This window comes from Dromiciops gliroides, chromosome 2 (genome assembly GCF_019393635.1).
Source record: "Dromiciops gliroides isolate mDroGli1 chromosome 2, mDroGli1.pri, whole genome shotgun sequence".
Lineage (NCBI taxonomy): Eukaryota > Metazoa > Chordata > Mammalia > Microbiotheria > Microbiotheriidae > Dromiciops > Dromiciops gliroides.
Window position 1 is genome coordinate 170,555,799 of NC_057862.1, and position 13,425 is coordinate 170,569,223.

General features: G+C 37.6%; 1 protein-coding gene across 1 annotated transcript in view; it reads left to right on the forward strand.

Moving 5' to 3' along the window:
- Nucleotides 1-13,425, forward strand: part of FBN1 (fibrillin 1) — a 301,977-nt gene that overhangs the window by 135,747 nt on the left and 152,805 nt on the right. Inside the window, 2 exon segments of the mRNA XM_043980479.1 lie at nt 1,940-2,137; nt 5,614-5,739. Coding sequence (XP_043836414.1) covers nt 1,940-2,137; nt 5,614-5,739 — 324 coding nt within the window.

The window sequence follows — 13,425 nt, forward strand, 5'->3', positions numbered from 1 at the left end:
TTTTAAAGTGTGGAGTATTTTTAACACAAAAGAGGTCACGGACTATGTCTTTGTAATTTCTTGCTAAAAGATAAAAAAAATTATCAAATTTTATTCATATATTAATCTTTGTTCAAGTAAATTGACATTGTTCAATAGGGTTGATTATGTTAGATAGTAGTAATAATGGTGATTTGTTTACAAATATTATTCTGTAAATTTGAACTACCCTGGCTAATACAGCTTTTCCCCCTGACTGGAATGTACTAATCATTCTGGAACTGAGTGGGTTGATGGGGAAGAGGCTTACAATGAGGATTAGAAGCTCTTATATTCTCCAGGGAAGAGTTGGTTACTAAAATGACATGGGGTTGTCAATGTCTGGTTTTTGTTTTGTTTTTTAATCTTTTGTGGGCTGCTGGGTTATTTTCTGATTAGCCTGCTGGTAATTTTCTGACTATCCTGCCAGGCATTCATGCTCCCAAGATCCACTATACTTTAGGCCCATCATCCTCATCATTAAGTAAGCTCGGTGGGCAAAGGTAAGAAAATCACTTTGGCAGAAGTGTGTAGGATAGAATGATATGGGAAGAGACATAAGGTAAAAAGACCAATTAGGAGGTTCTTTCAATAATTTTGGTTAGATAAGAATAGAGCCTGAAGGGCAGCTAGGTGGTGCAGGGTATAGAGCACCGGCCCTGGAGTCAGGAGGACCTGAGTTCAAAGCCAGCCTCAGACACTTAACACTTACTAGCAGTGTGACCTTGGGCAAGTCACTTAACCCCAACTGCCTCACCAAAAAAAAAAAAAAAAAAGAATAGAGCCTGAGTTAAGGTAGCTGTTGTGTGAGGAGACAGAAGAAATCAGATGCCAGTGGTTTTGTGAAGGTAGAAATGGAAGATTTGGCAACTGTTTAGATTTGTAGGGTGAGGAAGAGTGAGGTGTTGAGAACTGTACCTAGGTTATGAACCTCAGAAATGGAAAGAGCGGTGATGCCTTTGTTAGAAATGGGGAAATTTGGAACTTCAGATCTCAAAGAAGAATACCCATCAGGACAAAGCCATCGTTTGGTCACTGGGCATCCAATGAGGTGTCTTTCTCCTCCTGAGGCCCAGCATTTCACTTTTGTATAACTCTAATTGTTAAAATGGTTTTTCCCTTACATCAAACCTAAATTTTCAACTTCCACATATTGTTCCTGGTTTTGCCCTTTGGGGTCAACCGGAAACAGGACTAATTGCTGTTCTACACTCTTCAGATATTTGAAGACAGCTATAAACTGAGGTCCCTTTCCTTTCATGGTTATCCTTCTCTGGACAGTCTCCAGTTTGTGTGACTCCATCTTTCCTAAACTGTGGTGCCCAGAACTGAACATAATATTCCAGATGCAGTCTGACCACAAGAGAGAACACCAGAATTCTCACTTCCTTGGTCTTGGAATAGGAACTTCTCACTGCAGTTGAAGATGCTGTTCTTTTTTTTCTTTTAGGGATGATTTCCTTTAGCGAATTTCCAGGACTGCCAGGCCAGCCCTCTTTCTATTAGGCTTATAGAATTGTTCTGTTGCCCACAAGCCAGCATAATTTCAGCTCTTTACTCTTGGCATTCATAATAAATACTCAGTATCTTCTGAGGTAGGGTAGGTAGTGTGAGGTTTTGTTTCTAGAAATTCCTGACCTCATTATATAGCCAACTAAATGCTCTTGTTCCTTTGTTCAGAGGTTTCCTGGGAAAGAAGGGCCTTGACCGACTGTGTATTAGTGTCAGGAAATTGTTTGGTTTAGTTTGCCTAAATCCTTCCTGCTGTGTTTATATGCATTTCCTTATTCTATAGTCACTGGAGATGAACAGCTGGTCACTGCTATCCCTATTGTAACTCTCTTATGCTGACATTGTTCCTATTCGTAAAAGGTATTTGGATTTTTTGGTCCTCAAGGAGTTTCCCCTTTTCTCTTTTCAGATTACAGAACAGGCCCGTGTTTCACACTGGTCAGCAACCAGATGTGCCAAGGACAGCTCAGCGGGATTGTCTGTACAAAAACGCTTTGCTGTGCCACAGTAGGAAGAGCTTGGGGCCACCCTTGTGAGATGTGTCCAGCCCAGCCTCACCCCTGCCGCCGAGGCTTCATCCCAAACATCCGAACAGGAGCTTGTCAAGGTAAGTCCGGAGCTAGTTTCTCCTTAATATTATTAATGGATTAATTATTAATTAGTTAATGAATTAATCTTAATTGATTTCTCTTGCTTTGGGTAGCTGCTTTCCTATATATATGCAAAGGATGGGGAAAATGTTGGTTGCATTAATACTTCATGATTTTGCTGAGTGCATGATGTTCAGAGTAAATGCATTGCTAAGTTGGGTCATGTTGGAGCAGCCAAAATCTTAATGAATTTTTCCCTACTAGCAGTTCCTTCTTTTGATCTGACAGAAGTGCTTCAGTATACCTCTGACTCCAGGGACAGTGTGACTTTATATTTAGAGGAATGCTTGGTATCAACACAAAGCAAGATCTGTGAACATGTTATTTGTTTTTCTTGACCTTTTTTTTTTTTTTAAAAGTTGGTTAAATTTGTAGGTGTCCCCTTGTCTCTTTGGTTATACTTATCTGACCTGAAGAAAATTAGGCTCAGCGCCACTTAAAATGCCCTGTTAATACATTTTATACAACTTAGAAATAAATGTGTATTTGTTACAGAATATTAAATCTCCCCAGATGTTGCTTTCTTCTGAGCATGCTTCTCCATCGAAGCCCTTGCACTGCTTTTGGCTTTTATTCCAGGTCTTCCAGCTGTACAGATTCTTTTATTGTCTGGATGTCTGGCAGGAAACAGGAGAAAGTTAACAGGGGCAACTATGTACTAAACCAATGGAGACTGAAAACTCCCAGGATTCTATCTTTATAAGGTGGGGGGAGGTTGCGCAAGTTTCTTTAGACATCTTTACCGTACTCAAGCAAATTGCTGTATTTTTGGTAAACTTAGACCATGCCCACATGAACTGAATACTTTATACACTTTGGGTAATAATTTTTTAACTTGGTTTTGATTTTTTTTAGATAGTATGCAACAAAATAGAACTTGGCCTTAAACACATATTTCCGTGGGTGTCCCTGTTTCACTGGCCAAATAGTATTCCTGGTGCACACCCATGTGTCTCTGTCTGCTCTTCGCTAGCATCTGTTACACTGTGGATTAACTCTTTTCTTTGTACCCCAATATGGAGAGGCATATGTTTGGGGGTCAGGAGCAGTTGTGGGGCCTCTCAATCCCCTGGGGTTTTTGAAGTGATCATTATAGGACTTTTAGAAGTACATATAATTTGACAAGTATCAGTAAAAATGGATTTTTCAGTGCTAATCTGCCCAATACAGAGTAATCTCCTGAGGTTAGAGTGTAGCCCATCTTAACAGATTGAGGATATGGGGGATGGAAAAGGAAAGAGGGGGCTAATATTGAGGAATTTTGCTGTTCATTTCACACCTCCTACTGTTTCCTCCAACAGCCTTTGCCACCTGTTGGCTTCTTCCACTTCCTTTCAGAAACATACGTTCTGCCTCCACTCTTGAGTGTCTAGGATGAAAATCAGTTTATGGTGAATGAAAAAGGGCTGTGGAATTGAGGGAGTTATGTTTCTGCTTAAAAATAATACAAGACTCTAGGGACCGGGTGATCATCCTCTGTATCTGCTTTGCCAGATGGAGAACCTGGTTAATCAATCAACAAGCATTTATTGAGTGTTTACATATTTCAGCGATTTTGCCATTCTCTCTCTCTTTTTAAGGGCAGATGTGATCATTTCTTCATATTTGGGCCAGCTCTCCCTTCCTGGGATATATAGATCCTCCGACCTAATTTGCAGGTGCCCTGGGCACCATGCTCCTATTACTCTGGGGTGCTCAGAAAATGGAAACAAATAAAATTCATAAAAAGGAGCTGAGCTGAGAAGTTTGCCACTTTATAGTCAGTTGATGTTGAGCTCAATTCTCCAACCTAAAGGTTAGAGAACGGGCATAGGTACATGTTGCCTCCCTCCTTGGCTAGACTGTAAATTCCTTAGGGGAAAGGACTGTTCTCATTTTATGTTCGTGTATCCGGTGCCCAGCCTAGTCCCCAGAACATAGTAGACACTTAATAAATGTGTGGTGATTTGTTAATTGATGTAAGCCCTTGGGGAGAGGGGTGGCCTTTCTGTTGAATTTTATACAAGGTTGAGAAATGGCCTTGGGTGAATGGAGGAATTCTGCTCACATTACCAGGCTTTATATCTAGCAGGGGACAGGCATGCTTATGTGCAATGAATGCATGCCATGTATTGCCTTACATCTCTCACACGGACATATGGACAAATACTTATTCTCTGAGCTGGCTTGTTTCCTCCAAGCTGCCCTCCCATTGGCAGGTGCTGATTTCCCAGAGAGAGACCATCACTGTGGGGTTAGACACTTTTGTGACAGAATCGGCTTGCCCAATGTACCACTCTGGAACCTGAGCGTGCACTAATGCATTCCTATTTACCAAACCAGTTTTACAGCCAGAAACTTCCCTGACATTTCAAAAAAAATACATTGTTTTAAAGGCAGTCATGAAAAGAATCCAGCAAGAATCTGTGTAGGCCATTGCTTGCAAGACAGTCATTCTCTTTTTTGAACCTTAATTTTATTCTGGTTTGAAGAAGAGTACAAAAGAAGAGGTTATTCTGCCTTCCATGCTATACTCCAGAAGATGTATGTTTCAGTAGGGAATCAAACTAAATATGAATTCCTAGTTATACAAAACCCATGACAAATAGGATGCTAGATGATGAAAGAAGTGGGGAATTTTGTTTACAAATAAGTTCTCAGGGGGCATCAAGGTGGCACAGTGGATAAAGCACTGACCCTGGAGTCAGGAGGATCTGAGTTCAAATCCAGCCTCAGACACTTGACACTTACTCGCTGTGTGACTCTGGGCAAGTCACTTAACCCCAGTTGCCTCACCAAAGGAAAAGTTCTCAACTAAAAAGTAACATCTTGGATTTGGATAATTTTAATAAATATGTTCTTATCAGGTTAATGGAAAGTTCTGGACTTTGGCAAAAATGATGATATATGCATTTTAAAAACAGATATTGCCTTTTGAGCACATTGATGCCAAATAGATATCTAAGTCTTTAATTATTGCATCTTTGTGCTTTGCTTTGGGCATAGCAAACCAACCAAACAAACAAACAAAAGACTCGTGAAAGTTCATAAAGATGGCACTGAAATTGAACTTTAGGAAAAACAAGAAAGTATGTACCTTCTTTCAGAAGACTAGCAACTTTATTAAGTGGATTATTATGTTACAATGTAATTTTAAAAAAAGGTTTATCTTTCCATAGTCCAGGACCATGATGCTATAATTGGAAAATAAGACATGAAAGTATTTTATTTAGTATCACTGTGGATAGGTAGTCAAATTTACTTTCTTAGAGATGGATGAATTGAATGGAAGTAATTCTCTTTCTCCTTCCCCCTCCCCCTCTTCCCCTTTCCTCTGGTCTCTTCTTCTATCTGTCTTTTCCTTTGTCTTTTCTCTCTCTCTCTCTCTCTCTCTCTCTCTCTCTCTCTCTCTCTCTCTCTCTCTCTCTCTCTCTCATTCTCTTTAATACGACAGATGTGGATGAATGCCAAGCCATCCCTGGGCTCTGTCAAGGAGGAAATTGCATTAACACTGTTGGATCATTTGAGTGCAAGTGCCCTGCTGGACACAAATTTAATGAAGTAACACAAAAATGTGAAGGTAAGACCTTTTATGCCCTATGTCTCAGGGGTGAATGAAGGCTGAGGAAGTTTGGGGAAACTCATGTTTAATGACCAACTGGTTTATATATGATTCTTTTTATTTTTCCTTTTTTTAATTGTCTCCTTGAATATTCAAGTAGAATTTGGTTACCAGGAATAATATACCCTTTTGCTGCTGAACCAGAATGAAGCTACATACTTTTCCAGTTTTATAAACTTACAATAAGAGATACAGCTGAGTCAAATGAATAATTGAAACATGAAAATTTTAAATGAGCATTTGGTTTAAAATGTTTGATACATTTTTTTCACAGCTTTATAGACATAAATTTGAATTCAACTGTTAAAATGTACATCTTCAGGGGAATACATCTTACTGGCTTTTTAATGATTTTTTTTAATAGAAAAAAGAGATTTGGTCATTTGGTTGGTGAGATCCATTATAAAGCTTATTAATTCTCCTGCTTTAGGTATGTGGTGTGTATGTATGTAGTCATGAGAAAAAATAACTTGAAAAGTTCATTAAACCTTGAAAAATCATTTTTGGATAATCTTTTCTCTTCTGATTTACATTTGGATTACAGAAAGTGACTTTAGTTTATGGAAAGTATACAGAGGATATGTTCATATTGACTGCTCTTTGCCAGAAATGGACTTGACTTCCAGGTAGCATAAAGAAACAAATGATTGCAGGTACAGTGGAAAGAGTATTAGATCTGAATTCATATCCTATCTCTGACACTTACTACCTGTATGATCTTGACCAGGTAATTAGCCACTCTGCGCCTTAAGTTTCCTCATCTGTAAAATGAGGGACTTGTAATATATTGGTTACTAAGATCTCCACCTTAGATCTATGATCTCATCTCTTCTTGGGACAAAAATTTTCAGGAAATAAAGAAGTTGCTAAACCATAGTTATTTTTTCTTTATTAGAATATGGGTCTCTTATGTTGTGACTTCTGGAAATGTCCAACACCACTATCATTTTAATTTGACAAACATTTGAACTGAATCAAATTCTTAAAACTTTATTGTTGAATTATGTATGAATAATTCCTCTTTTAGTATTATATTGCCCAAACACCTTAAAATTTCAGGTTCTAATTCTAGCAGCATTCTGCTCAAAAAGCAGGCTTTTGGGTCACTGGAGTACCATGTAGCTTGTTACTCATGCCCATCTATTGGAGGATATCTTAAATTTTAATGGATCTGCATTCTCATTAATGTGGCTGTCCCTTCACCGATGAAAATTGAATCTTATACATGCCTTCTTATCTTGTGTGATTCTGGTCCAGTTCTTCCATAGATCCTTTTAGAAAATCTACTGGATATGCTGAGAGCCTTTCTCTTACCTCCTTCACCTAACATATATTTCCTTGATGATATATCCCTTATTCTATTTCTTGAATGAATGTTATTATCAGATATATATATATATATACATATATATATATATCAGCTTACTTGCACCCACCCTACATATATCTCTCCATTCTCTATCAAATTATCTGTAATTTTAATTCCTTGAGGCTTATGGTATTCCAAGATTCGTAACTTTACAACATTGCTAGAAGAACATTTGTATCAAAAAGATAGGTCTTTGCGCTGAGGGAACAGCTTGGTTTCATTAAAAACATTGTGAAGTTTCCCCAATGCAAAGCAGCCCACTCGTTTTTTCTTACTTGATTTTTGGCCCAAATCATTGTTCATCTGTATTTCCTTTCCTGAATATAAGTAATGGGGGAATAAGTTACCGGACTGGCCATCCAACTGCAAGTATTTCTGGGCAGTAGGCATTATTCACCCATTTGATTCTTTCTTGTTTGGATTATTAGACTGATTTTTAAAATATAATTATGGATCTCATGGAGGGGATTGTTTAATATTCTGAGACTTAATTCAAGGAACATAATATCTTCAAACAGGAGCATCTGGAGAACTTGATCATCTATGGAGATTTCCTCTTCCATTTAAACCCAGTGTAAGACATCGCCCATGGCTATGATTTTATGAAGACTTTTGTTGAAATGTGTCTCTTGATGCTAACAATTGGTCATTTGCACAAAGCTTTCCTTCTGGAGGAAACTGGCCAGAGAATGAAAAATGGATATAACATGGAACAAATATGTAAACATTTCTTTCATGGTCTTGATTTCTTTCATGGTTTCATGATAGAGGAATCACTACATTTGGATTATACCTCACTCCCCAGTGTACTATATATAAAGAAATGCATGAAGATAAAGTGAGGATGTGTAGCTAGGTCAGACCAAATACACAATGAAGGAATCCATGTTGAAATATCTTGAAAATATTAAAAGATAATTTCATAAGATATCTCAGAGAGAAGACACAAAAAGAATGGGGGGGGGGCGGGGAAGGTTCACACATGATATTAATAGTCACCCAAAGCATCTGAGAGAACATCGTTAACTAATGGTCCATGTCTACTTTTTCATCTTTATAAAATATTGATGAGAATAATCTACATGTGAAGTAAAAGGCATGCTCAATAAAAATATGAGAAGGGAACAGGCAATCTTTTGTAATCAGTTCTCACAGCAACTTATATACTTATAGTCACAACTCAAAGTAGAGAAAATATAAGACCATGTTGTATTTATTTTTTCAGTTACAATAAAACGAAGGCATTTGACTCAGTAGTTCAAAATGTACCTTTTAAAACTCTCTATTACATCAAACACTCTCTCATGCATATGTAAAGATTTTACAGGATTTGGAGGAGGACTCACGATGATACAGTTGCCAGGAAGCAGCACAGTGAGCTGTGTCCCCACCCCCCACCCCAAACTCCTCCAAACAGACCTAGAAAATATACTAGCCTAAAACTTGCTGGGGAAATCCAAGAAAAAGTTATGAGTTACTTTTCCAGCCCAAGTGGGCACAGAGAGGTCTGCAGATTTTGAGAATAGGCTCATCAGGAGCAGATATGCAGAGCATTTTAATGCAGTGAAACACTGTGCACCAGGGCAAGAGGAGACCCATACTAGGGCACTGAAAGCAGAACAGGTGCCAGTTGGCAGCTTTGTCACATATTGTCCAGTGCTAGGTAACAGATTCAGGGTGGAGTGAAGAAGGCACCTGGGCCTAAGGGGAGCATTCTGCATTAGGGAATGGCTGCAGTCTCTGCCACATTCAGAAAGGAACGAGTTCTGAAGCAATGAACAGTAGTGTGGCTCAGATCCCAGGAAGAGAACAAGGTCTCAGTTCCAACATTTACCCTAGACTGATGCCAGCAAAAGAATAATCAGGAGCAGGAATCCCAACTGGGGGTGGGGGGGAGCCAGCTGTTCTGTCAAGCTGAACCAGCAGAGCTTCCCAGGTGGCAGTTAGTGGATGAGTCCAACAGTCTACTTTTACTCAGTTCCAAAGCCAGGAAAAGAACTCTCAGAGCTCAGACCAGGAGGGCAGCAATCAAAATTTCCCTGGATAAAACCACTTTGCAAGCATTGAAAACTTACAGGTCCCCATCCTGAGCTGTCCCTGAGAGCCTGAAATAACACAACACTCAATACCATAAGAAAGTAGCAGCAAGACCTCACCAGATATTCTCTCAGGATGTCTTCAGAGTCTGGCTCCAATATCAAGTCTGAAGTCAGGAAGTGGGCTGAAAGAATGAATGAACAGAAAAAGACTCCGCCCATATAGAGCCATCATGGTAACAGAGATGCTCAAGACTTAAACCCAGAAAAAGAGAATGATTATAAAACATCTACAAGAATAGCCTCAAAGTAAAATAGCTTACTCACAAATTCAGCTAGAATTTCTGAAAGTTTTTTTCCAAGAAAGATTTTTTCTAAGAATTAAAATTTCTAAAAAATATTCCGGTTTTCTAATAAAATTCCTAAGAAAGAGATTTTTTCTAAGAATAAAAATTTTAAAATAAGTTAAATGGAAAAATTTGGAAAAGAAATGAATGGTATGGACTAAAAAATATTGGAGAGGGAATTAACAGGTTGACACAAGAGATACAAAACCCTGCCCAAACAAAAAATTCCATGAAAATTAGAATCGAACAACCAATCACTCCACAAGATAACAGGAGATATTATAACAAAGTCAAAACTGAAAAAAATTAAAGTATCTCATAGCAAAAACAGATGACCTAGAAAGCATATCAAGAAGAAAAGCATTAAGAATCATTCGACTTCAGTGCTATGTCCCCCCAAAAACCATAAATATCAAACATTTTAAAGTCGTCAAAGAAAACTGCCCACATCTGTTAGAACCAGAGGGCACAATTGAATAGAATTAATTCACTGATTACTTTTTTTTTAAGTGAGGCAATTGGGGTTAAGTGACTTGCCCAGGGTCACACAGCTAGTAAGTGTTAAGTGTCTGAGGCCCGATTTGAACTCAGGTACTCCTGACTCCCGGGCCGGTGCTCTATCCACTGCGCCATCTAGCTGCCCCCCACTGGTTACTTTTTGAAACAAACCCCCAACGAATACTCCCAGGAACATTATAGCCAATATCTAGAACTTTGAGGTCAAAGAAAAAAATGCTGCAAGCAACCAGAAAGAAATAATTCAAGTAATTGAATCAGGATAACACATGATTTTGCAGCCACCAGTATTAATGAGTGGAAAGCTCTGAATATGACATTTCATAAAGTAAGGATAGAGGCTCACTACCAAAAATACCTTGTCCAGCAAAACAGAGTATAATCTTACAGATGGGAAAATGAACCTGTAGTAATAGAGGTGGAGAAAAGTGGAAGCACCTAGTGTCACACACAAGCCCACAGAATTTCAGATTTAGAAGGATTCTCAAAGGGCATTTAATGACATACCCAGATATCAAAAAAGAATCTTCTATGCTACATACCTGACAATTGTTCATCCAGCCTTTGTCTCAAGACATCCAGTGAGGAAGAACCCCTTATATGCTGTGACTGCCTATTGCAACTTTGGATAGTTCTAATTGTTGTGAACTTTTTCTTCAGATTAAGCCTAAATTTGCTTCTCTTCAATTTGCACCCAACTTTCCCATTTCTGTCCTCTGGAACCAAGAAGAGCAAATTGAATCCCTTCTCCACATAAGATCCATTCAATACATGAAGGTGATTTTCTTATCCTGAGGGATACTATATGACTATGAATTATATAGATAAACACAATTGGCTGATGATTCAAAATTTTAAGTCACCTAAAAGTCAATTTGCTGTAGCCCTAAACAGTCATATTACCATGAAAATTGCACACAAAAATTGACCAAAAGAAAATAAATTAAAAGACATGTGATCAGCAAAGGATATAGACTTATCAAAGAATCGGTGATAATTGATGGACACATCCTCCCAGCTCTCTCCCTTTGACTTACTCATATTGTCTCCTTATCTTAGCTATTCATGCACATGTATACCCTGTTTCTCCCTGCACTCCCCCCTCCCACTTCTTACCCCAGACCATCCCTAATAGACTGTTAACTCATTAGAAGCATTGGTTTGGTTTTAGAGCTCTGTGTATTACCAATGTCTTTTTATATACATACATACATACATACATATATATAGTAGGTGGTTAATAAATGCTTGTGGAAATTAAGTTGAGAAAGTGCCTTCTTAAGATCTGTTTTATTCTAAAGTCCTCCCTTTTAATCATCACAAAAGAATATTTTTAAACTAAATAATCTTTTAAGCATTTGTGTCTTAGCAATAGCAGTAACACTCTAAATATTAATCTGCTTCTCTCCTCTCTATTTTCTTACCCCCCCCCCACCTTGGTCAGTTTGAAATGTCATGCCAGCTTTGTTTCTTTCAGGTCAACCCCTTGGCTCCATCTTTTTGCCCAGTATGTATTAAAGACTTGAGTTCAATTTATATCCATCAAGTTGGAATATACCCACTTACCTTTACGAAACTTCACAATGACAATACTGTTTATGTTAACATAAGCTCTAATATAAGCAGTAAAATATTGTTTGGTTTAACCCCAATCCCAGAATAGCAAAATGGTGATTCTGCTTTTTAAAAGGTCAAAATGTTGCCTTTAAAACAAACATGGAGAACTTGAGTCAGAAGATTCAACTCGAGTTGAATCTAGTCTACCTATATCTAAATTTTTCTTTTTTAATTAAGGACTCTGCTCAGGCCCCAGAATTACAATTTTGTTGAGCATCTTTACACTTTTAAATTAAACCTGAAGACTTTTTGTTCTCTTCAGAGGGCTGGAGCAGAAGCTTCAGCAAACACTTAACAATTCAAGATAGAAAGTACTATGTTCCTGGCATGCCCATATATGGAAGGGAAGGTAACCTACACTAGGAATATTCTAGATGGCCCCTGAGTTTTCTCTTAAAAGGCTTGGGGAGGACTAATTAAGAAATGTCCTAACTCATCAAAAACACAGTTGAAATAAGAATCATTTGATTGCCATTGAATGGCAGCAATTTTAGCTGTCAGGGTTCTTCTGCATCAATAAAGTGATATATCTCTATCACACAGAGGTTAGCTAGATCTTGGTGAGCATTTGCTTCGTAGTGACTAATCAACAGGCTCATGGTAATATACTAACGTACTCAAATGAGAAATTTCTTACCAAGTCCAAGAGTTGTGGAAAGTGCCTTACTTGTTTAACAAATTTGTCTCTGAATATTTGTGAGTAAATTTAATTTATGTGAATTGAACCACGTTTTAGAAAATAACTGCCATTTAAAGAAATTCTATGGTAAGTTATTTGTTTTATAAAGTGAGTAATCTATTTATTTATCTACTTATCCCATTAACTTACCTATTTTTAAAAAAAAATTCATATTTTCACAAGTTGGGTTTACTCAAAGTGATGTCCACCTACACCAGACATAGACCTAAACTCATGATTTCGAGCTGGAAGAGAATTTGAGAAGCCTTTGAATCAATTTTCCTTATTTTCCAGATGAGAAAACTGAGGCTTACAAGGGTTGTGACTTGTCCAAGGACACATAAATTATAAGTAGCACAGCCTGAATTTTAACTTAGAATCAAAGTATTTTGTGCTACAAAGTGATTTCATGTGCATTATCATGCTTGACTTTCATAATAATCCAGCCTTGAACACATTAGTTATGTGACTGTGGGCAAATAAGTTAACTTTTATCTGCCTCAGTTTCCTCATCTGTAGAATGGGGAATGAGATAATATTTGTAAAGTGCTTTGCAAACTTTAAAGCATTACATAGATGCAGGCTATTATTTTTGTATTTATATAATGCTTTAAAATACAAAGTGCTTTATTTGATGCTGACTACTACCCTGTCTGGTTTACTTTGCTCATTTTACAGATAAGGAAACAGAGTGAGAGGACTTAAGTGACTTGCCCAGGGTTAGAGGTGGGATTTGAACTCCTGCGTTCTGGCTCCCAGTCATGTGTTCTTTTACACTATACCCTGCTGCCTTTCTCAAGACTTGATGGGAAGTGATCACAATTTCTAATACTATGTTAATGAATGTTATTGATCACTTTTTGGAAGCATTCTCTAAAACTAGATTTAATTCTGAAAGAGTTTATTTCAGTACAGATTCATTTTCTGTTTATAAGTAGCTTAAAAGAGCCATGTTTGGACTAGTTTTCCAAATACTATATTTCTAATATATACACCCTAGCTTTTCTTGCTTATTCAATGTTTATAAAGATAATATATTAGAATATTTTATTTCTGAAATGTGAAAATAAGCTTTAAAAA